The sequence below is a fragment of the Colobus angolensis genome, unplaced genomic scaffold (genome assembly GCF_000951035.1).
Source record: "Colobus angolensis palliatus isolate OR3802 unplaced genomic scaffold, Cang.pa_1.0 Scaffold133, whole genome shotgun sequence".
NCBI lineage: Eukaryota > Metazoa > Chordata > Mammalia > Primates > Cercopithecidae > Colobus > Colobus angolensis.
In genome coordinates, this window is record NW_012114411.1 from 2,347,642 (window position 1) to 2,371,310 (window position 23,669).

At 47.8% G+C, this 23,669-nt stretch overlaps 1 protein-coding gene across 1 annotated transcript in view; it reads right to left on the bottom strand.

The window, feature by feature from the left end:
- Positions 1-23,669, bottom strand: part of FRMD4A (FERM domain containing 4A) — a 349,079-nt gene that overhangs the window by 8,770 nt on the left and 316,640 nt on the right. The window contains exons 14-20 of the mRNA XM_011934291.1: positions 18,407-18,540; positions 13,903-14,025; positions 9,573-9,801; positions 6,942-6,998; positions 3,832-4,069; positions 2,835-3,002; positions 74-948 (exon numbers count right to left, since the gene is read on the bottom strand). Of these exons, the coding sequence (XP_011789681.1) occupies positions 74-948; positions 2,835-3,002; positions 3,832-4,069; positions 6,942-6,998; positions 9,573-9,801; positions 13,903-14,025; positions 18,407-18,540 (1,824 nt within the window). The remainder of the gene's footprint in view (positions 1-73; positions 949-2,834; positions 3,003-3,831; positions 4,070-6,941; positions 6,999-9,572; positions 9,802-13,902; positions 14,026-18,406; positions 18,541-23,669) is intronic.

Sequence of the window (23,669 nt, forward strand, 5' to 3'; positions counted from 1 at the left end):
GGCAGCAGCCCTTGACACCAGCGAGCAGTTCGCCCCCAGGCCTTCCCACGTGCGCCCGGCCGCCCCTTCTCACCTGACGTGGCCTTGCACATCTGGGGCATCCTGGTGACCCTGCTGTGCGCCACGAAGGTGCTCTGGGAGGAGGTGCTGTACTGCGAGCCGCTGTCTGAGGAGGTGGAGCTGGTGTGCGACAGGCGGCTGTGCTCCTTGTGCGAGGCGGTGGAACGCTGGTACCACTGGCGCAGCTCGTCTGAGACGGCAGCACGGCCCGCGCCCTTGTCGTGGGCACCCTCGCGGCCCAGCGACGGAGTCCGCAGGATCTGCGATCGCGACGGCGTCAGGCGGCCCGTGTCGCCCTCGTCGCCGCCGCCGCGCCAGCTCTCCTTGAACAGGCCGCCCGCCGTGTAGGAGTTGGAGGTCTTGAACTGAGCCTTGACACTGTAGTGGCCCTCCTGGTCGCTCTCCAGGCTGCGCACCACCACCGGCGTGGCGCCGCCCTCGATGTACAGCGGGTACTCCTTGATGCGGTACTGCGAGCTGGGCTGGCTCTGGCTGTGCAGGTACACACCGCCCCCGGCGCCCCCTGCGCCCCCGCGTGCCGCCAGGTTGGGCATGCTGCCCGAGCTGGCCGAGCCCAGTGCGCCCGCCGCCCGCTGTCGCTGCCTCTGCCGCTGGCGCGCCTTGGACGGCGAGTCCTCGGCCAGCGTGGAGTAGTTGGCGTTCATCTGCGCCGGGTAGTAGTGCTCCGAGCTCGAGTGGCTGGTGCACGACGAGCAGTCGTCCATGGGGTCCGAGCCATTGCTGCTACGAGTCCGCGGGGTGTAGAAGTCGGGGCTCCCCGTGTCATTCTCCGAGCCCAGGAGCTTGCCCTGGGACTCCAGGCTGGAGCTCCGGTGCCTAAAGTGCAGTGCAAGGCTGTGCAGTCGCGTGGGGCTGATGTCCACCGACCTGCCAGGAGACGGCCCGGGTTGGTCTAGGGGTGGGGGATGGGCCCAAGAAGGGGTGCTCCGGGGAGGAGGGGGACCTGAGGAGGGCACTGAGGGCCTCCACGCAGGCTCAGGCCCCAGCCCAGCAAGCCAGAGAGTCTCACTCAGCAGGGCTGCCTGGGGGATCCGGGGGCTGCCTGTTGTTTCCAGCGAATGAAACTGCCGGTTGTGGCGGGAGGTGAACCTGGCGTCTCCACCTTGATTCCCAGTGGGAAGCGGGACTGAAGCTAGGACTCACAGAAGGGTTTCGATTTTTGGGATTTGTTTGTTTGTTTGTTTGTTTGTTTTAAGTGTAAAATGATTCTATAGACACAAAGAGAACCACAGAATCATTCCTCTAGTATTATGGTTAAATCAGATAGGGCTGGGCACGGTGGTCCACGCCTGTAATCCCAGTGCTTCAGGAGGCTGAAGAATTGCTTGAGCCTGGGAATTTGACACCACGCTCTGCAACATAGTAAGACCTCATCTCTTACAAAAAAATTAGAAAATTAGCTGGGTATAGTGTTGTACACCCATGGTCCCAGCTAGTCAGGAGGCTGAGGAGGTAGGATCACTTGAGGATGCAGTAAGCTGTGATCAAACCACTGCATTCCAGCCTGGGCAACAGGGCAAGACCCTGTCTTTCTTGAAAAAAAAAAAAAAAAAAGACAAAACACAAACCAGATGAAATGTCCATATTTACAGATCACATCAAAAAGCAGTCCTACAGAGAGGCCCTTCATAGAATTTAACCAAATACTATTACATAATCCATATAAATAGACTCCCCTTTCCTGTGAAAACTGGGAAATAGAAGGTTGGTGGCAAATGAGATAATTAAAGAATGATGTAAATACTCACCACACCATTACTTTATCTATAATTCATTCTGCTCGTGTGAGTCCACTCAGGGCTCAGGGAAGTGTGAAACACTATCACATGGCAGATGATGTTGCCTGATGCTGGGACTGCATGTGAAATTCACAGTGGCCCCACTGGCCAAGCACAGGAAGAGGCGAGTCCCACTTCCGACTGCCACTCAGAAGGGGGTTGAAAGTCTCCATCACGTGGCCCTCTGTGATCTGGTTTGCTTTTTTTTAGAAAAAGAAGGTGTGGCTAGGAGTGGTGGCTCACGCCTCTAATCCCAGCACTTTGGGAGGCCAAGGCGGGTGGATCACCTGAGGTCAGGAGTTCGAGGCCAGCCTGGCCAACCTGGTGAAACCCCGTCTCTACTAAAAAATACAAAAATTAGCCAGGCATGGTGGTAGGTGCCTATAATTCCATCTACTCAGGAGGCTGAGGCAGGAGAATCGCTTGAACCCGGGAGGCAGAGGTTGCAGTGAGCTGAGATTGCACCACTGCACTCCAGCCGGGGTGACAGCATGACTCCATTTCAAGAAAAAAAAAAAAAAACCAAACCAATAAAAAGAAGGTGTGATTCACTGAAGCCTCATTTTTGCCTGGCTTTTTTGCTCTTTATGAATTTACATTTTGAGGCACTAAAGGAAGTCCAGTATAAATTTAGGCCTCAGGAGAAAGATGTAAGAGCTCTTCCCATGCTAACCCAGCCAGCCTCTGCTGCCTCTGCTTTGATGAGGAAACTTTTCACGTTCCCTGTCTCCAGGAGCCCAGGGATTCTCTGGCTGGCTCCAAGTGCCCTCTGCATAGGTCTCTTGGCTAATGGGGGTTGACTGCTGCCAGCTTGGTTTTTTTATTCTGCTTCATTTATCCTCCCGGGTTCAGGTCTGACTGTAGCTCCTCCATTATTTGGGCCAGCTTGGGGCTGGCAATGCCCAATTTTAAAAAGGAGTAAAAAGGAAGGCCTGGTCTGAGCAGGGAGGTGGCCCAAAGGCCGGGCAGACTCACCTTGTGGAATGGACGTAGTGGGGACTCCGGACCCGCAGGTCTGGCGTGGACGGCATGCTGGACTGGGAGTTCCAGTGCGGGAGGCCGCGGATGGGGCTGTTCTGCAAGGAGTTGCTTCCTCCGCCTGCTTCCGCACAGCTTCCCGTGCTGGGGAAGCGCTTGTGGCTGCTGCAAAGCCAAGGATGCCATGTAGTCACCGCCAGACAGACAGCACCTGTCCTGCGGGGCTGGCTAGTTCAGGACATTGATCCCAGCATGTGGGGAAAGCTCGCCCGTGACTCCCACCTTGCTTGGTCAGACCTCTACTGTGGTTCTCAGCCTTTCCCCAGCAGTGGGTAGAGTCCTGGTCCCTGAACACCCTCCCCACTCCCTACCTAGGCAATGCGAGACAAAGACCCTGGTCAGCCTTCTCTGTCTCAGGCAGTGTGACGGTCCTGCCCTGTTTTTGTTTTCCAAGAAACAAATATTTACCTGTCCTGGCAGCCTCTTGGAGCTTGGTAGGGTGATTAAAGGAAATGAGAAAAACAGAGAAGCAGACCCAAATGCCTTCCAAAAAAAAACTCCCTACAAGGTCAGCCCAGTAATGAGCTGATAATACACAGCTTGGATTACAGGCTGCTTGGCTGGAGAATTCTGCTGGATGAGGGGGTGGAGTTCTGAACCACTGCAATTGCTCCGAGTGGACTTTCACTTGCCATTTCAGAATAGCGCTGCCTGAGATTTCCTAATTAATTCCTCTGGAATTTAACAGCATTCAAACCATCTGTCATCACGTGGATTGTGGGCCAAAGCCCCAATTTCTGAGTCACAAAAATGTACCTCAACAGGGTCGGCAGCAGAGGGCGCTGTGAGCACAGCCCCGTGAAAGGCAAACCCCAGAGGGAGGAACTAGGTTGACGTGGGTTTTGTCATCGTGGATGCTACTTGGGACAGTAGCATTGATTGTTCCAGAGCGTGGACGGTGGCCTCATTTGGCGTCATTCACGACGCAGCTTACCTGGAATGGCTGTGAGAGGAGCGCTTCTTGACCTTCTCATAGGGTTCATCTAAAGAGGACTCACTCCACATTTTGGGCTTGATGGGTGACCTGTCATAGTCGCTGCGGTGACAGTGCATCTGTCGGAGTCCCTCCAGGGACTGGGGAGGAGGAGGCCTGTTGTGCGATGGTGGCCGAGGAGGGAGTCCCTTGTGAGGAGAATGTAGGGGGGATATTGTGCTGGTAACCTGAGAGTCTTCTGCACAAAGACAGGAAGAGAGGAACTGAGCCCCCGCCATCCTTCCCACAGGCTGAGACAGAGCCCCCACCCCCATCCCCCCACACCTTGGAGCCATACAGCCAAACCCACACCTTCACCCCTGTAATGAGAAACCCTGAGACTCTTCCCCAGTTGCCAAGACAAGTCAAGACGAGTCAAACCAAACCAGGGCAAGCCAAACCTCCACTGCAGGCGGGACTGCATGGGAAGAGACGCGTCGCTTTTGATGAGACACGAATGGAGTGAAGTCTGAACGTCATTAAATACCACCAACAAATGACTGCTTCACGCCAAACAGCAAAATGTAGTTACTGCTCTAGTGTTGTCTTTCAACAGATGCTAAGCATCTAATTCACTTTGGGAGGGTCTGAGTTCCCGGAGAGTTTTGTCTGTTTCATTTGCTGCTAGATCCTCAGCTGACACATAGTAGGTGCTTGATAAATATTGGTTGGAGAAAAAAAAAATGAATGAGGGTCTATATGTCCATTGTAAATACCTGCTGGGTGGACCGGGTGTCTACTCTTTGCTTTTTTTCCCAGAGCTGTGTTTATTCTCTTTTAATTCTGTAATATTTTAAGTTTGAAACCGCCTTAACTTCTTTAAGGAGATGAGCTGCAAAGATTATGTATTAATAAATGATTCCCTGCCTCCGGGAAAGGAATGATCTAACACGTCAGTGTGCTAGAGGACTTTCAGAAAAAGCAAATGCAGTGAGTCTAGGAGGTGCTGTGGGAGAGGCTGGTCTTGAAGGGGCTTGAGCAGTGGGCAGGCAAAGAGGAGAAGGAAGGGCTTGAACCGAAGTGTGGAGGCCCTGACGGCAGGGTACCAGCTGCAGGCACATCTGGCTGGGCAGGGGCTGGTGAGGTGGGGCAGGAGGAGTGAGGGAGGAGCTCTGGTCAGCACAGCCGCCTTCTGTGTGCACATGTGAGCCAAGAGTCTGACTGATGGGGGCCTGGAATTCTGAGCTAAGGAGTTGAGATTTTGAAAAGTCACAGGAAAACTTTGCAACGTCTTAAGCATGGATGCATCAGGGTGAAAAATCCTGTTTTAGAACTATTCACCTGGCAGTGTTCTAAAACTAGAGACTAAAGCGGGGGATGAATGAATACTTCAGGCTGGGGCAGGTCAGCATTGAGAAGAGAGAGGAGGGAACGATTCAGGCTTCACGGGGAAGGCAGAGACGGGAGGTGGAGGGGAAAAAAGCACAGAAGCAAACCTTACAAACAACCAACTACCATTCACTTGCCCCTAAATCCATTTCCGGCGACTCGTTTCACCGCCTAATTCTCAGTCCCCCAGCCATGGACACTCAGTATGCACCCACTCCTCCTTTGCCCTCAAATCAGTAAAGGAAGAGTCCCTAGAAAGACAGCCTGCAGTGGGACCGTGGCATGCAAAAGGATGTGCTGACACCTGTGAGGAAGTCTAGGGTCTGCATCCGGAACACGGGGAAGCAGCTGGAATCACAAAAATTACCCCGTGACATTACCTATTGCTCCCAGCACCCCTCCATTACCAAGGAATCTCTCTCAATTTTCCTTGTTCCCTTTCCAGGAGAGACTGGGGTACTCAGAGGCCAACCACAGGGCTGGGATCTCTGATGCTCAAGCCCCCTGTTTCCTTGTAGCCCAATGGCCTCCCCCGTGTGTAATGAAGCAGACAAATATATTCCAGTCTGATAGCACAGCCAAGGTGACTAGGTAAATAACCCGCCAGACTTTCCCCACATCAAGAGCAATCATTATTATTATTGCAATTATCATTATTACTATGACTAGTGTGGACCTTTCATGTTTCCCATCTGAACAGCCACTTATCACTGCCTGCCTGAAGTCTCCCTACAGGGCAAAAAAATTAACTGCCACTTAATATATTTCCATATAATTAATGCACCCGCCTCCCAGTGTGATGGTTAAACATCCACTGGAGTATTCTCACATGGTTCTGGGTTTGGAATTCTTACTTCCCCTACGTACGGTGGTAGCGGGGGTTGGGGGAGGGACGAGTTCTGTTTTCTTAAGAATTTCCCAAGAAAATATCCTGCTAACTGCCAGGTTTTCAGAGTTCAATGGGAAATGAGAAGACAGTTTTCCAGCCTGAGCGTGTGTCTACCAGGATACCTCCCCTCTTGCTTTCACTACTGCCTTGGGAAGCAACAGTAGGTTTGTTCCATTTCTTCTCACGATCTTTAGACTCTCCTAGTGAGTTTCAATCTTTGACTTGTGATCTAAATCAATTTCTACCCTTTTCCTCTAGACACTATGAATCCTCAAAAGGAAGCTATGACTAGTGTGTAGATTCTCTGTCTAGCTAAAAATGTGGTTTTGGGCCAGATATGGAGGCTCCTGCCTGTAATCCTCCCAGCACTTTGGGAGGCCAAGGTGGGTGTGTCACTTGAGTCCAGGAGCAACATGGCAAACCCAGTCTCTACAAAAAAAAAAAATACAAAAATTAGCCAGGTGTGGTGGCACGCTGTAGTCCCTGCTACTAGGGAGGGTGAGGTGGAAGAGTCACTTGAGCCTAGGAGGCGGAGGTTGTAGTGAGCTGAGATCATGCCACTGCACTCCAGCCTGGGCAATAGTGTGAGACCCTGCCTTAAAAAAAAAAAGTTTTTGGTTTCTAAAAAAGTAAAGCACCACTCACTGATGAAAAGCTCTAATACACATGGGTTTATGCAGCACCTACTCCCAACCAAATAGGTGAATACTGGGAAATGAGAGAGCTTGCAGGGAACCCAGCTGTCTTTTGGCCTGGCTCTTGCCTTTATACAAGGCAATCCCCAGACTACATACAAATTCATCTCTGTTTACTCTGAGCTCCAGGTTTGTAAGCAGGAAATGCATAAACCTACCATCCTCAAGAACAAGGGCATCTGAGAGGGAGCTGTCTTCACTGGCAATGTTTCCATCTGAGAAGACAAAAAGCAATAGCCTATGAGTTCAGCACATTCCTTCAACAAAGCCCTATCTGTAAAAACAGCCTGTCTACCACCACCTCACACTTTTCTCTTCCTAACCAGAAAGAAGCCACTAGATACAATACAAATGCTGTTGGGTGTTTGACAGTCCCTGTGGCGGGTCACTGGCTCAGCTCCCCACCCCGACACTGCCATGTGCCCTAGCCTTTGTTTGTGCCCTGGTTTCACAGAATACTGCAATGCAGAGTGGCTTCATATTGAATATAAAGGCTGCCCCAGCCCGATTAAACCACATCATTGTCCCTGCACAAACCCAGGGCATGTACCAGCGAAACCAAAGGACGCAAACTGCTTTTTATTCTACAAATGTGAAACTAGGGTAGGGACTTTGCTTTGCTTCTGTGGCAATAAACGGCTTCTCAACAAACTTTGTAAGTCATTAGTAGAGAAAACAAGCGTGCTAAATACAGGCTCCATCTCTCCAAAGCTTATTTTTATAGATGCCATTCAATTAACCAGGAGAACACGCCCAAAAGGGAGATAGTAAAATAATCCTCCCTGTTTCACTGCTGGGGAAACTGAGGGGTAGGAAGGGAAGAGTGGTTTGTCTGAGGTGGTTTTGCTCTCTGGCAACGCGAGCAAAGGTCCCAAGTCTTCAGGTTCCAAGTTTGGTGTTTTACCTCTTAAAATAATATGCTAAGGAACTAGCAAGAACGTTAAATTACTCCTCCAGTTCAAGTGGGCCCTTGTATGTTTCTGGAGGAAACATGTTTCTGTTGGGAACCCCTAACTGCCTTGGAGGGCGCAGAGGATCTCAAATGGAGCATCAGAAAGAGGCTGAGGGAGCTTTACTAGGAGGTGGGGGAAAGGTTGTGTGGTCTTGGCCAAGGACAACAGGATGAGATAGGGAAAGAGGATTATCCCAAATTTCCTAGAGCAAAGGAATTTTTAAAACTTCTCTTTTTAACTAGGAATTCACTTCATGCTTGTTGCATGATGGACTGTGAGCAACCAGGAGCTCTGACTTCAGCATCTTGGAATCTTCAGCACATCATTGCTACCCTAAGATGCCCACGAGTTTAGGCTGCAAATCTGTATCTGTCTATATCCATCTATGTAATTGTGGTGAAATATATATAACATCACATTTACCATGTTAACTTTTTTTTTTTTTTCCAGAGATGGAGTCTTACTATATTGCCCAGGCTGGAATGCAGGGTTACTCATAGGCATAATCGTAGCAGACTACAGTCTCAAACCTCTGGCTCAAGCGATCCTTCTGCCTCAGGCTCCTGAGTAGCTGGGACTACAGGTGCATGCCAACACGCCCAGATTAACTGTTTTTCTTTCTTTCTTTCTTTTTTTTTTTTTTGAGACAGAGTGTTGCTCTTGCTGCCAAGGCTGGAGTGCAATGGCACCAGCACCATCTCAGCTCACTGCAACCTGTGCCCCCCGTGTTCACGTGATTTTCCTGCCTCGGCCTCCTGAGTAGCTGGGATTACAGGTGTGCACCACCACACCTGGCTAATTTTTGTATTTTTAGTAGAGACAGGGTTTCTCCACGTTCGTCGGCTGGTCTTGAACTCCCGACCTCAGGTGATCCGCCCGCCTCGACCTCCTGAAGTGTTGGGATTACAGGTGTGAGCCACCGCGCCCAGCCCCAGCTTAACTATTTTTAAGTGGACAGTTCATTGGCATTAACTACATTCACACTGTTGTGCAACCATCACCACCATCCATCTTCTGTTTGAATAATATTTTCATTTTTCCAGACTGAAACTCTGTATCCATTAAGCATTAACTCCTCATTCCCCTGTGCCCTAACCCCCATAGTAACCACTATTCAACTTTCTGTCTTTCTAGAGCAAAGGTAGTTTAAATACGCATACACTTGGAGGAAAGCTTGATTTATATTTTCAATAATTCACTGACTTAGACAAGAAGGATTCTAACAATTTAGGGGATTTGATGCTTTGTGGGTGGATACTGGGGGATTTCCTTCTACAGTTTACCAAAGGTCATCACCCAAATTCCCTACCCCTAACTGGAGCTCAGGGTTCCAGACAATCAGATGGTCCAGTCTCCCCAAGCCTCAGCTCTTGGGATAGGAGGCCCCTGGAAGTACAGGGGCCAGCGGGTTGGCAGAGGCTGCTCAAAGAGAGGGATCACTGCTGCTGTGCACCCCAGCCCCACCTGTCCTTCCAGACTGAGTAGGGGCGCTCAGGTCCCTGAGCGTCAGAGCCTGGGCTAGCCTAGTCAACTCAGCTCAGTTCACAGTGAGGGCCGAGAAGAATGCTAGCTCCTGGCTGCAGGTTCTCCCAGGGGGGAAGCCAACAGTGATACCAACAGTTTGATTCATACAATCCCTTCAGCTGTGTCTGCATCCACTTGGTTTCTCTCACATGGGATCAGGCCTTACTCGCTTCATTTTATGGATGGACAAATGAAGGCAGTGGGCAGTTAGGCGGCTGCTCAGGTCATGCAGGGGCCACTCGTGGGACCTGGCGTCTGGTTCCCGGGGCCCGGGCGTGGGAGTGGGGTGGGGACAGCCCAGCCGGCACTGACCGTCTATAATCAGCGAAGCTCTCTGGGTGGGTTTCTTTCCAGACTTGATGCGGTTCTCATTGATTGCATTTTCAATCTCTTGCAGTTTCTTCAGTGCATTCAGATACGAGGTTTTCCTTTGTTTCTTCAGTTTTTTGCTGACGTTGGGATCACTGGCTAGGCGGCGGGCAGCCTCTGTAATCTGGGACTGAATGGCAAACTCTCGTTCCAGGCGTTCCAGCTCAGCTTCCTGTGGGAGGGAAAGTGCCGGTTTGTGTTACTGGGGATGCTGAGCAGGGAGACACTCATCCTCCCCTCCTCAAGGTCCCTGTCCCCGCCCCAAGGCAAGCTCAGTTCCTTGGGATATACTCTTAAAAGTAGCTCCACTCCTAAAATCTTCAGCCACTGAAGTCCCCAGACACACCCCCTGTTGTAACCCTTGCTCCTGTTACTTTCCGGAGATAAGTGTTGGTCTGAACACTGTCACCATCACTGAGAACAGAGTTCCCACACTGCAGGTCTAGGAATCGCTTGGCTGTGTTTGACTGTCTCCAGCAAGGTTCATCAAGACAAACCAAAGCCTTTGCGGAGAGTCACAGCCCATTTGGTTGCCACTTCCTTTCCATTTTGGAAGTAGGATGCAGCATGATTTTTAGTTTCTTTTTGCCATTCTTCTCTGTGGACTTGCTACCAAGGAACTCACACACATGAAGCTAATGCACGGGCCTCTGACTCACATACTGTGTGCCCCTCACGTGCATCTAACCCACAGGCCTCTGACTCACACATCTTGTCTTTCCCCGTATCCCCACTCACCCGCGTGTCTTTCAGGAGCTTTTTTGAGATGGATCTTGCTCTGTCACCCAGGCTGGAGTGCAGTGGTGCAATCTCTGCTCACTGTAACCTCCGCCTCCCAGGTTCAAACGATTCTCCTGCCTCAGCCTCCCAAGCAGATGAGATTACAGGCACCTGCCACCACACCCGGCTAATTTTTATATTTTTAGTAGAGACGGGGTTTCACCATGTTGGCCAGGCTGGTCTCAAACTCCTGACCTCAGGCTATCCTTCCGCCTTGGCCTCCCAAAGTGCTGGGATTACAGGTGTGAGCCACCACGCCCGGCCTTGGGAGCTCACTTTGCAAGCTCTGGCCGTCCCTTCCCCATCTGCCTATTCATGGATACTCTGCTGGGCTACACCTGGTCCCTTCAAGGGGCATGGATGGACAGTGGGTGGTGGTGGAGGCAGTCCCCCCCCCACCCGCACCCCCACCCCCGCCCAGCTCATTAGTGTGCTTCCCATCTTGTTATTGTAGCTCCCTCCCACCTCCATCCTTCCTTTTGCCAAGAAGTACAGATGGATGAGATTCTCCTCAAACAGAGTTTGGGGACTGGGAAGAATGAAGCTGTGGCTGTCAAAAATGCCTGGTGGACCTAGCGGATGACACCTAGACAGCATGTTTGCTGTTGTCCTCTGTGCTGACCAAGCCTCTCCTCTGCAGATGCATGTACGCCAGCTGCTGAGGGATGGGGGGAGGCAGCTCGTGCATGTGTGCGTGAGGATTTGGGGGTGAACGCAGAATCCCCCGCAAAGTGTCAGATTGTTCATTTTTCTATTTCCTCTCTTCCCTAGTAAAACCCCTCTGGATGACAGCTAGCTCTAAACAGCACCTTGTTGGTTGAGATTTTGAGCAGTGAGCTGTCTCACTGACAGGGTCCTGCAAGGCGGGCATACTTGGGAGCCTGCAGGAGAGGTAGAATGCTTGCCTAACCCCACAGCTAGTAAACCCAGGACAAATGCATCGGCAGCTTCTCAAGGCCAGGGAGAGAGCACACATCTTGCCCTAGGAAATTCACAGACACGCTGACATTTGATGGGAACTGATCTAGCCAAATAGGAGGAGATCAACTGTTTGCTAGAATCAACAGATCTTCCTGCTTGGTGGCTCAGTAAAATATCCTTGCCTCTGGGCACAATGCACCATGCTGGAGACTGCCATCAAGGAGTTCTTTGCCTGATCTCATTGACTTTTGAGCACTTTAAGCCTAAAGGGAGTGGGAACAAGCAGCGAGAGGAAAAGGTGAAGGTTAAAGGGAACTATTTTGGGGTTAGTAAACTCCTGAATCCTGCCAAGGCTGGCTGCCCTGTTCTCTCAGAGGGAGAAGAATATCAACATGGACTCCCGCCTGGGGTCTTGAAATAGGCAAGTCACCAAGGGACAAAGATTGTTCTGTGAGTTTGGGCTCCCCAGGGCAGCTGTTCCTGAGCTGTTACAATGGCCCTGGCGCCAGACACTGATTCAGAGTTTTGTGGGGGAGCCCAGGACAAATTCTCAGTATTTAAACTAAGATAAGTCCAAGGCTGAATGCCCTGTCCATGCAAATGTCTGCCTGTTATATGAACAGGGAAGCAAAGTGCATTTCCAGGAGCCGCAGTAGAGACCAGGTGACCGTCTCATGCTTCTCAGAGGAACCCTGCAGAATGCCAGCTGCTCCTGTGCTGGTTCCGTTTACGAACTTAGGAAAGATCATGTGTGGGGACGGTAAGGAAGCACATGGCCAGGGCATTCTCAGGGAGCCGAAGACACGCGGTACTGAGAAGCGTGGAAGGCGTGGTGGGACTCTGGGAAGACCAAGGAGGGTGTTGGGGGAACTCCCTATAAGTGGGGTCCCTTTTTAAAGCTTAAGGGCCAAGTATCTGCCCAGCAACAGGGGGAGCCGCAGTTCCTCCCTAGGGTGGCTCCGATGACCGGCAGGATTTGGAAATACCTGACCCCAATCCCATCCTCCATCCCCCGCAGTTCCTCCCTACGGTGCGGCACCCCTCCTTTGAGATTTCATCTCCCCTACAAGCAACTGTTTGCTGAGCATCACAAGTGCCAAATTCTGAGTGGCGTGTTTTACATACACTGGCTCATTCAATCCTAGGGACACCCAAAGAATTAAGGGCTACGAGCTCCATTTTACAGACCAGGAACTGCCTAGCTGAGCTTTAATTTGTTGTTTTTGTTTGTTTTTGAGACAGGGTCTCAGTCTGTCACCCAGGCTGGAGGACAATGGTGCAATCTTGGCTCACTGTGACCTCCATCTCCCGGGTTCAAGTGATTCTCGCCTAAGCCTCCTGAGTAGCTGGGACTACAGGCACACACCACCAAACCTGGCTAATGTTTGTATTTTTTTGGTAGAGACGGGGTTTTCACCACGTTGGCCAGGCTGGTCTCGAACTCCTGACCTCAAGTGATCTGCCCACCCTGGCCTCCCAAAGTGCTGGCATTTTGCAGCAAAAGGCGTGAGCCACCACGCCCGGCGACATGACCTTTAGTTTTAATTGAAGCATACTGGTGTGTCTACCAGTGTCCCAGGGACCTGCCACTGCAGATCTCAGGAGATTCCTCTAACACTTAGAGGGGCCACAAGCACTTGGGTGCCTCTCTGATTTCACCCTCACCCTAATCCTACCTACCCCAGGTGTCTGTTTCTCCCAATCACTTTCTCAAAAGACTAAAAATATACAGCATTCCTCTTTCCCCTGGCTCTAAGTCCTGACCTTTTAAGGCCTCTGTTCAAGAGCATGTTAATTAGTAACTTCGTTCAGAAGAAATCTGGGAAAGCATTTCCCGGGCAGCAGCCCAGGGCCTGAGGGTATACCTGGCCTTTACTTTCTCTTGGCCTGAGGCTGGATTCTCATTAACTAGCCAGAGAGTCAAGTCTTTATTGTTTTTTGTTTTTTTTGTTTGCTTGTTTTCTCCCCAGATCTGAAGTCTCCAGCCTCAACTTCACCCGTGTTCAGTCCAAAGGATGGACGTAGCTTCTCCAAACACAGACAAACAAGGCCAGGGCCGCCCAAGCATCCTGCACACATTCTCGGAGGGATGTGAGTAGCCAGGTGAGGCAATGACCACGGGGCGGTGGACCCTACTGATCTCTCCCCAGTCAGCCTACCCTTGCACCTGATGCCATGGCCTAAGTTCTCCTTCTTTCGGCAGCTTTTCTTCCATAGATCAGACATCAAGCTTGGCTCTGAGTCACTGAGGGCTGAGAGGCCATTACAAAGCCAAATACACATGAATGCTTCTGGAATGTTCTCCCCAAGCTCAACGTGGCTGCTTGCACTAGGCCCACAGGGTCAGACAAGCAACTTCGACAGACACCCAAATGCCTGCGAATGCAAGCAAACTACTCCTACTGAGGGTAACCACATACCGACCAGCCAGCTCACTCAAGAAAAGGTATGAGCGAAGATACTGGCATTGGGCGGAAATGAAGAAATTGTTACGGAAAACGTGGAAGGCCTCACCAAGGGGGAAAAGTAAGGATAACGTGAGAGAATCCAACAACAGAAAGGAAGGACGCACCTCTCCTTTGGGCAGGATTTTCTGTTCATCCAGCTTGAAAGCTGTTCCTATTCTTCTCCGAACAATGGGTGGTTCCTCCCCTGGATCCAGGGGATATTCAACTGGCAGCTTGCCCGTGAGCTCCTGCATACGTGACATGGCATTTGGAGTGAGCATAAATCAGAGTGGGGCGTGTCTGTTTTCTAGAACACACAGACACACACACACACGCTCATACGCACACACAAATGCATGCATGCACTTTGACAGAGGTCAATGCCTATGCTAGAAATGTTCACATTAAGCACTTTGCCTAAATAAGATTTCCAGAAATGAAATTTCATTTCTCTAACAATGTCTCTTATGTAGAATAGTTGCAGTTCCAAAGTTTTTTTCCAAAGTAAATTTCTGTGAAGTAAACATAATTGCCATTTTGGCTTTCATTATCAAACTTGAATTGCATTCATTCGTTAATTGAACAAATATTTCCTGCCTGCCTCCTCTGCACCAGGCAAGGTCACCCAGCCAGTGAGGAGCAGCGTCACCGTGAGTTCTCCGGTCTCTCTAACTCCAAATCCCGAGCTCTTGACACTGTGCCAAATATTCCCGCTCAAATACCTAAGGTTAAAGTTTCCTTCAAATGAGTTTTCACAAGAAGAGTGGTATCTACATGGCAAATCCCAGAAAAGTGCACATATAAATGATTCAGAAACCGAGTAAGGGCAGTAATCTACTCTGGTCAGATGCTACAGGAATAGGCTGTGTGTAAAAGACATTCAATTGTTTAATTTAAAAGTTTTAGTAGAATGGCCGGGCACGGTGGCTCATGTCTGTAATCCCAGCACTTTGGGAGGCTGAGGTGGGCAGATCTTTTGATATCAGGAGTTTGAGATTAGCCTGGCCAGCGTGGTGAAACCCTGTCTCTACTAAAAATATAAAAATCAGCTGGGCGTGGTGGTGAACACTTGTAATCCCAGCTACCCGGGAGGCTGAGGCAGGAGAATCACTTGAACCCGGGAGGCAGAGGTTGCAGTGAGCTGAGATCATGCCACTGCACTCCAGCCTGGGCGACAGATAGAGACTGTTTATTACAAAAAAAAAAAAAAAAATTTAGTAGAAATTGAACATATAATCCAAGTCATTGACAAGGCTACTAAAAAAACACCTGTTTTGTATATTTTGGGCCCTGGAAATCTAATTGTTGTGGGTACAAGGACGGTGAATTTAGTTGACAGACTTTCATGGTGACAGTGATCCTGGTGAAAGGCTGAGGATCTGGGGGTGATTTCAAGATTAGAATCAGGCTGTCTGTGAGTGAGTTGTATCAGGGCTGAACAATGATCAAATCAGAGTCAGCGGCTGCCCTGCACTGCAGAGGCCAGGCATCAAATGCAAGAAGTCACTTCCAGAGACCAGAAAAAGCTGCGGGACCAAATGTGTATCTGTCGCCAGTGGCACAGTGGGCACTTCCAGGCCAAGCCCAGCTCTGGCTTTCTAGCCCAAATCAGTGCAGATGCTGCACAAAGACTCGAGGCGCTGCTCTGACAAGGAAGTTCAGAAGGCTCTTCTCAGGAATATCCATCATCCACACAGAAAGGTTTTGCGCAGGGCAGCCCAGGGCTGAGTGCCCAGCAGGCAGGAAAATCCAAATCATGAGAGTGATTCTGGCCCCTCTTCCCCATCTGCTGTGTGCTGAGTGTGCGTGTGTGCACGTGTGCACGCGTGTACGTGTGTGCATACGTGTGTGTGTGCATGTGACACGAGCATAAGCACACATACTCCCTCACTCGCCTGCTTCTCCCTCGCTGTGTTCAGATCACCGGGAAATGACCCCGCGGACTATATATTCCTCATTGTAAGCATTTCAGAGCACAATGGCCAACTATTTGAGTATCAAACTCTCTGCAATTTTCTTCCCTGCTTTTTTTCTTTAAAAAAAAAAAAAATGTGGTTCAAATGTCTCCAAAGTAGTTAAGTGTTTATTGTGCAACTTTTTTTTAATCTGCTTCCCTAAAAGTCTATCTATAAATAACACAACTATTGGGGGTTTTATATTGTCAGGATTTTTTTTTTTTTTTTTTTAACCTAGAAACTTCCAAAAAGGAGGGAAAAGTTGTTAAAATTGCCATGGATTTATAACTCTAAACTGTTTGTGGTTTTAAAATGTAGTTTAAAAAATGAGGCTACTGATTTTTTTTCACCATCCACTTGAAGGTATTTGAATCAAAGTCTTGATTCTCCAGTATTTAATCTGATTTCGTGTGTAACCAGAGCTGCATGGCAAAGAAGTAATTTAACACTCTGCAGTGGGGCCTCAGCTTGGTGCCTCCCTATATCCTGCCAAATGCTCTTCCCCTCCCTCATTTTAGTTGCCCCCCTCCCCAGGGGTCAAACAGCGCTTCTTGATACTCTGAGCTGAGGGGAGAGATACAGGAACAGCACAGATTTACCAAGACTTCCCCCCAGCCCTTGACTACACATGCGCCAAGAGGCTATGGTGGGCCTAACTATAGGGAATGATCACAGGAGAAATCTACCTGCAACTGACTTCTTGTTGGGTTATTTATTCCACTCAACTACATTTTCTGGTGTTAACATTATAAGAAGTGGCAGCTTTGTTTTCCTTCTTGTGCTTTTGTTTTTAAGAGCGATGGTGAGATTTTTTTATAACGCATGCTCATCTTGCCCTGACACGTTCCTTACATTTTCCAAACGTGCATTCCCTGCTGGGTTTAGGGACTTTTTATTAAAAACAAAACAAGGCTTTCCAAATTATTAAAGGCAGACATCAAAACTCATATTTTTTTTTCCAATCCTTCAAGCGTCTTCTTTCTAAAAACGTTGCTAATATTAACAGTATCACATAGCGCATTCTCCAGCCAGGCCCACTGCTTTCCTAAGATTTGCAATGGATTTGGACTAATGTGGTTCTGCTTTGAGCAGGCTCCAGTCTAAATCAATCCAGACCATAATTAGGCCAAGTTGAAATGTAATGTGATCTCACTCCACAGCCTCTTGTTTCATTCTTCCCGCTGCAAGGCCTTAGTATTTGGGGGAGGGGTATACGTCTCTTTGACTTACTTTGGGAACCTCTTTTGACTTCCCATTCTCAACTGTTTACCAGCAAAGCTCTCTGTAAGGTTAGGTGGTGCATAGTCACTCCCGCCCTGGAGAGCTCCCACCCCATTGTGCCCGGGTGCACAATGCACACACACACGCACGCGCACACACACACACACGGTCATGCGTGTTGCATTAAAACATGAAGCCTTCAAACACTGCTAACAGTCATGAAATAAACAGAAGAAGGTGGGAATGGATATTTAAATAAATACAGACAGCAGCTTGCAGCAACTTCTGTGAGACTAGCACATACATAGGGTCGAGAAAGCATTGCTTTGCTTTTATTTATTTATTTTTTTGAGACAAGGTCTTGCTCTGTTATCCCATCTGGAGTGCAATGGCATGATCATTGCTCACTGCAGCCTCAACCTTCCAGGCGCAAGTGATCCTCCTGCCTCACTCTCCTGAGTAGCTGGGACTACAGACACACACCACCACCTCTGGCTATCTGGCTATTTTTTTGTAGAGACAGGGTCTCACTATGTTGCCCAGGCTACTCTCTCGTCTCCACTGATCCTCCCGCCTCAGCCTCCCAAAGTGCTAGTATTACAGGAATGAGTAACTGTGCCCAGCCTGCATAAAATTTAAAAATGTCATTAGGCTAAGATTTCATTTTTTAAAATGAAAAGTTAAACACCAGATCACAGGGTCTAAAGGTGATGATATATCAAGTGAGATTGTGGTTTCCTTGTTGACCACCAGCTGCTCAAGAGGATGTCCAAAGACAAGTCTGAAATACCCTTAAGAACAAAAGCCACAACAATAAACTCAGGCACAAAATCTTGGGAAGATGGTGGCCAGCCCTTATAACCAATGAGGCACGATCACGGGAGGAGATGCTTTATGCACTACCATGCAAGTATGAGGGATCATCATTAGGACTTGTCACTGGGACTCCCACAGGGTCCTATTTGGGATTCATACTGGTCGTCATAGTTCTTCATCAACTGATTCTTTGATGGGTTTAGGGACTTTTTCTTTTATTGAAAACAAAACTAGGTTTTCCAAATAATTAAAGACAGACACCAAAACCCATATTTTTCCCAACCCTTTAAGCATATTCTTTATAAAAAGTCGCTAGTATTAACAGTATCACATAGCGCATTCCCCAACCAGGCCAATTGCTTTCATAAGATTTGCAGTGGATTTGGACTAATGCGCTTCTGCTCCCATTCTTTCTCTGACAAAGCACATGAGAGAGGTTTGGATGTTTCCAACATTTGTGTTCCAGGAGAGTGCTCGCCATCCAGATAGGCTCTCTTTTTATCACTACCCTTGCCTTCTGTCAAAACCATCAAATGACATCAGTCAAATGACATTAAAAAGATCAAATGACATCAGAAAGATCAATGCCATCACAAGACAACACCAATCTCAACGGGATGAGCTAGGAAAGGCTTACAGCTTCTCGGAGACACAGCTTCTTCAGTTCCTCCAGCCTCTGACGCAGGGTTTCCTCCAGAGCTTCCTGCCTGGACTTCAAGGCAGCCAGCATGTCCTTCTTGGCCGACTGCGAGCTATCTGATTCCTGAGAACCTGTCAATAAACAGTGGGGTTACTTGGCCAGCTGACACGGGACACACATCTGGACCACTAATGAATTTAACTGGGGCCCACGCTGCAGAGATGGGATTTACCCCAGGAACCAAGGGAGTGTGAAATAAAACAGGTGCTCAGCGCTTTAACTGTGAGAAGCACATTCCAACACTGACGGAATTTATAGCTAGTCAGAAGAAATGGCAGGAAGATGGACCCTCCTGAAAAAGAAGTTTATCTTTCTTGATTATCTTAAGATATGTCACATATCTGCTTTAATTTTACTAGCAAATTCTAATAGACTTTACACAAGGGGGAAAGAAAAGCTCATGCCAGCAATTTTAATACATATTGAGTTATTTATCTTTTTTTTTTTTTTTTTTGAGACAGTCTCACTCTGTCACCCAGGCTGGAGTACAGTGGCATGATCTTGGCTCACTGCAACCTCCGCCTCCCAGGTTCAAGCGATTCTCATGCCTCAGCCTCCCGAGTAGCTGGGGTTACAGGCACCCGCCACCACACCAGGCTAATTTTTGTATTTTTAGCAGAGATGGGGTTTCGCCACGTTGGCCAGGCTGGTCCCAAACTCCTGACCTCAAGAGATCTGCCTGCTTCAGCCTCCCAAAGTGCTGGGATTCCAGGTGTGAGCCACCATGCCCAGCCCTAAAACATATTTAATATGTTATTTTGTTCACTTAAAAATACTTATTATTTTTGCTTAGTGCAAACATAATGCGTGTTTATCATAAAAACCCTGAAAATGTAGACACGTGTAAAAAATAGTCCATTAACTAATCACCTAATCACCCAGAAATAACCATTGCTGTGCATTTTCTTTTGGTCTTTTTTCCTAAGCACATATATTTAAAAAATAAAATTAGAATGTTATTGTATTTTTTAACCTCATGTTTTGTATCATGAGCAAATTATCCTAATAAAAGTTATACATATTTTAACATGCTTTTCCTGGTTAAAACATGATGATTCAAATAGCAGAGTGCTAGATAGGAAACCTTTGTGGAAGGCAAACTTCAAACCAAACAAAAGGAAAATAAGCTGAAATGCCAACTGGAGGAATTTAGGTTAGACCAAAGGAGTAATTTCTGGGCTGCCAGTGTTTGGATTCTGAAATAAGTTTCCTGCAGTGAAGCTATTATACTTTTTCTACCTTGATGGGTTAGAAAAGGAACATTGACTCTACAAAGGGAAAAGCTGATTATAACTTTTCTTTGCAAGCCCATCGTGAGCAGAAGTGTTAGAAATGGACAGGTGTTAGTCAGTGTGCATTCAAGGGGCTCACACCATGCCACTGACAACTGCATCAAAGAACTTCAAATACCTAGGGAGATTAATCCAATTAAAGATGAGCAAGATCTCTACCGCAAAAACTATCCCACTCTGCTGAGAAAAATTAAAGACCTAAATAAAGAGAGAGATACACTGTGGTCAAGGATTAGAAGCTTGATGTTATAAAGATGTCCATTCTCCATGAATTAAACAACAGAATCAATGCAATCCCAGTAAAACCTTGGTAGGACTTTTGGTAGGAAGGAAAACAAATTGTATTTCCATAGGAAACAATGGAATTTTTGGACAATTTTAGTAAAGGGATGGGAGAATAATCCAATCAGAATTCCCAGAATCAACAGTTCTGTTTCTTCCAATGGTAGAAAAGGCATTGCAGCATCATGGGGCGAGACAGAACTTTTGTCCCGTGACATCAAACAGCTCTGCCTCACTTAAATTGTCCCCATAAATATACTATTCTCCTCTTTTATTTAACATCTCTGAGTAGAAAACCCTGTATTCCATCAAATACCATACGTACAGGCTGTTACAACCCCAATCATCAGGAACTCTCAATGTCTAAGAACATTCTGACTCTGACATGGGTTTTGTTCTTTCCCTTGCTTACTCAGTTTGAGTTTGAAATAGAGAATATATCTGTCACCGCAGAAACATACTATCTTTATGCCTCCAAAGCAGCTAACAAATATTAGCTTGAATGAGCAACCAAATAAATGTTCACAATCATATACTTGGATGCTGTAATTCAGTTGTATCTCCTCTTCATAACAACAATCTAATACCTGTAAGTTGTTCCATTATGGAACCTACCTTCCAAGCTCTGAATTGTTTGTAGCTCTTCCCTGGATTTTGACATACTTCAGTTGCACGTCTCCAAATGCAACTGGACACAAGAAAGCTTCATCCATGACCTCATGGTTCTCATGTACTAAATCCATAGAGTGTCACATTCATACAGCACATCGCTGGACATTATTGCAGGTTCCCCTTTTGGAAATGGTTTAGGTTTGCTCCCACCATAAGCCAATCACCCTGTGCTTTCCAGTCCTAAATGATCTCCAGTGTAAGTCCCTACACGGTTACATGGCTAAATCATCGTGACTCAATCTGGTTCTGTTAGTAATAGTCGCCAATCACATTTGAAGACTCAGGAACATTTACTGAAGTACTCTCTGTTTCATTATTGAAAGAATTAATAAGAATGTAAAACAATACTGGAAGGAAGGCAGACTTCAGATGTAAAAAACAGGCCTAGAGAAACTTGGGTCCAAGAAGATTAAAGGATTTCTAGCTCAAGTGAAAAATTCATCGTTTTCCCTGTCACCCCTGCCTAACCTCTCAAAAGGAAATAATGATTTATTAAGTCCAATCTAAGAATTAACTGTGTTCAGGAATGGCACAAATCACAACAATATGAAACTCAAGGGAGGTAAAGCACACCATTTTTAGATGATCATGTTGCTAGTTAAGAGATTAGTTAAGATTTGGCCCTGAGTTCCAGGGCTCATTAATGCTACCCAAATTATCATCATTTACAATAATTAGCCTAGATACCAAGCCACAGAAAACAGGCAAGAAAGTTTTGGCAGACTCGATGGCTCAAGAGCCCTTCTCTGTATCCGCTAATGCTGGTTGGCTCTGCTAATGCTAGTTGGCTCCGTTTCATGCCATTAGCCTGGGAGTTACTTCAGGGCGAAGATGGTGTCTGGGTACCAAGTTAAGTCCCTGCAAAGTCACCGAGCCAGCCTACCCTGGACATGCAGATTTCCACTGTAGTGTTAACTGGATGGCGGATAAAGGGTAAAACAGATCTGGGTATGATCGAGTCAAAACCACTTACTGGATGTGTAGCCTTAAGTGTTACCCGCCCTCCTTAATTCATAAAGGGCTGAATGAGATAACACACCTCCAGCACTTTGCACTGAGCCTGTAACAGGACAACCCTCAAACTAGGGCAGGTCACATGCACACACACCCCCTCCCCGGTAGAATTAGAAAGAGAGAAATCATTGCAACTGCCTGTTCACTGTTGCTCAATGAAGTATCAGTCAAAGAAAAGAGCTTCGTACCCAATTCAGTGTAACACTTGAGGTCCAAATCTTACCTTTAGAAAGGAGCAATATAGAACTAGGCAGTGTTTTCTTTAAAAATTTTTCTTTAATTGACACATAATAATTGTATGTATTTATGGGGTACACAGTGATGTTTTGGTACATTTCAGGGTAATTAGCATATCCATCATCCAAACATTGATCATTTTTTGGGTTGGAAATACTCAATATCCTCCCTCTAGCTATTTGAAGCTATACAATACCCTACTGTTAACTATTAACATCCTACAGTGCTACAGGACACTCAAACACTTTCCTCCTACCTCGCTGTAATTTCTGTCCTTCAGCAAATCTCCCCCGTCTCCTACTCTCTCTACCCTTCCCAGCCTCTAGAAACTTCTGTTCTGCTTTATACTTCTATGAGATCTACTTTTTAAAAATACACAGTGTTATGGCCGGCCACAGTGGCTCACGCTTGTAATCCCAGCACTTTGGGAGGCGGAGGCAGGTGGATCATGAGGTCAGGAGATTGAGACCAGCTTGATCAAGACGGTTAAACCCCATATCTACTAAAAATATAAAAAAAAAATTAGTCAGGCATGGTGGCGGGCACCTGTAATCCCAGCCACTTGGGAGGCTGAGGCAGAGAATTGCCTGAACCCAGGAGGTGGAGGTTGCATGAGCCGAGATTGGTCCACTGCACCACAGCCTGGGCGACAGAGCGAGACTCTGTCTCAAAAACAAAAAAACCAAAAAACCAGTGTTCACAAATGATGTTTCCTGAGTCCCTGGGTTTGCAGCTATGTCTTTGGGGCAGCTATGGATGGAGGTGGGGTCAAGGAGGTTCCGTGGCTCTTCTTATACTATTGCACTCCACGTTTCTCAAAACAAAGCAGCTCCCTGTGAACCTGCTGCATGTATTCAGGCTGCCGTATTGTAACGAAAAGGTTCCCACTGCCTTTTTTGTCTTTAAAGGGAATCCACTGTTCTGGGGCAAGGGCTCGGAGCTCTCATGGCGTGTGTGATCTCAGAGCTTGTGTGATCTGAGCCTGTGGGCTGCTACCTGCAACTAGGCAAACGTGGCCACTAAGGCAAGAGGTGGCCGAGTGCCCAGTGACACAGACACACCAGGAACATTCCACAGAAGCAGCTCAAAGGGCATCAGGAGAGGGAGTCCAAGATGCCCTCTGATGTCGATCTGCTTTCCCACCTCCTCCACAAATGCCCACTAGGCATCCCCCGACCCAGCAAGGTGGTTTTAAAAGGGAAGAAAGAAAGAAGCTACAAGACAGGGAGAAATCAGGAGGCGGAGGTTCACTCTTGCTGCCCGCCTTGATGCCCTCAAGTGACAGAACGACTCCAGGAAGAAACTGAGGCAGGGCAGAGCCTTAGGGCTCAGGGAAATGGGACTCTCAAAAACTAAAAGCTGGGTGCAGCTGCTCACATCCGTAATCCCAGCACTTTGGGAGCCAAGGAGGGAGCATCCCTTGAAGTCAGGAGTGTGAGACCAGCCTGGGTAACACGGTGAGACTCCGTCTCTACAAAAACAAAGCCAAACCAAAAATCCAAATTTCAAATCAGCACCTAGGCTTATGCTGATTTATCCATTTCCAGTTATTTGAACACATATATGCTTTTGCAAGTGCAAACCTCTCTGAGGTTGTGTTTAGCCTCTTAGAAATTAAAAAAAAAGGCCGGGCGCGGTGGCTCAAGCCTGTAATCCCAGCACTTTGGGAGGCCGAGACGGGCGGATCACGAGGTCAGGAGATC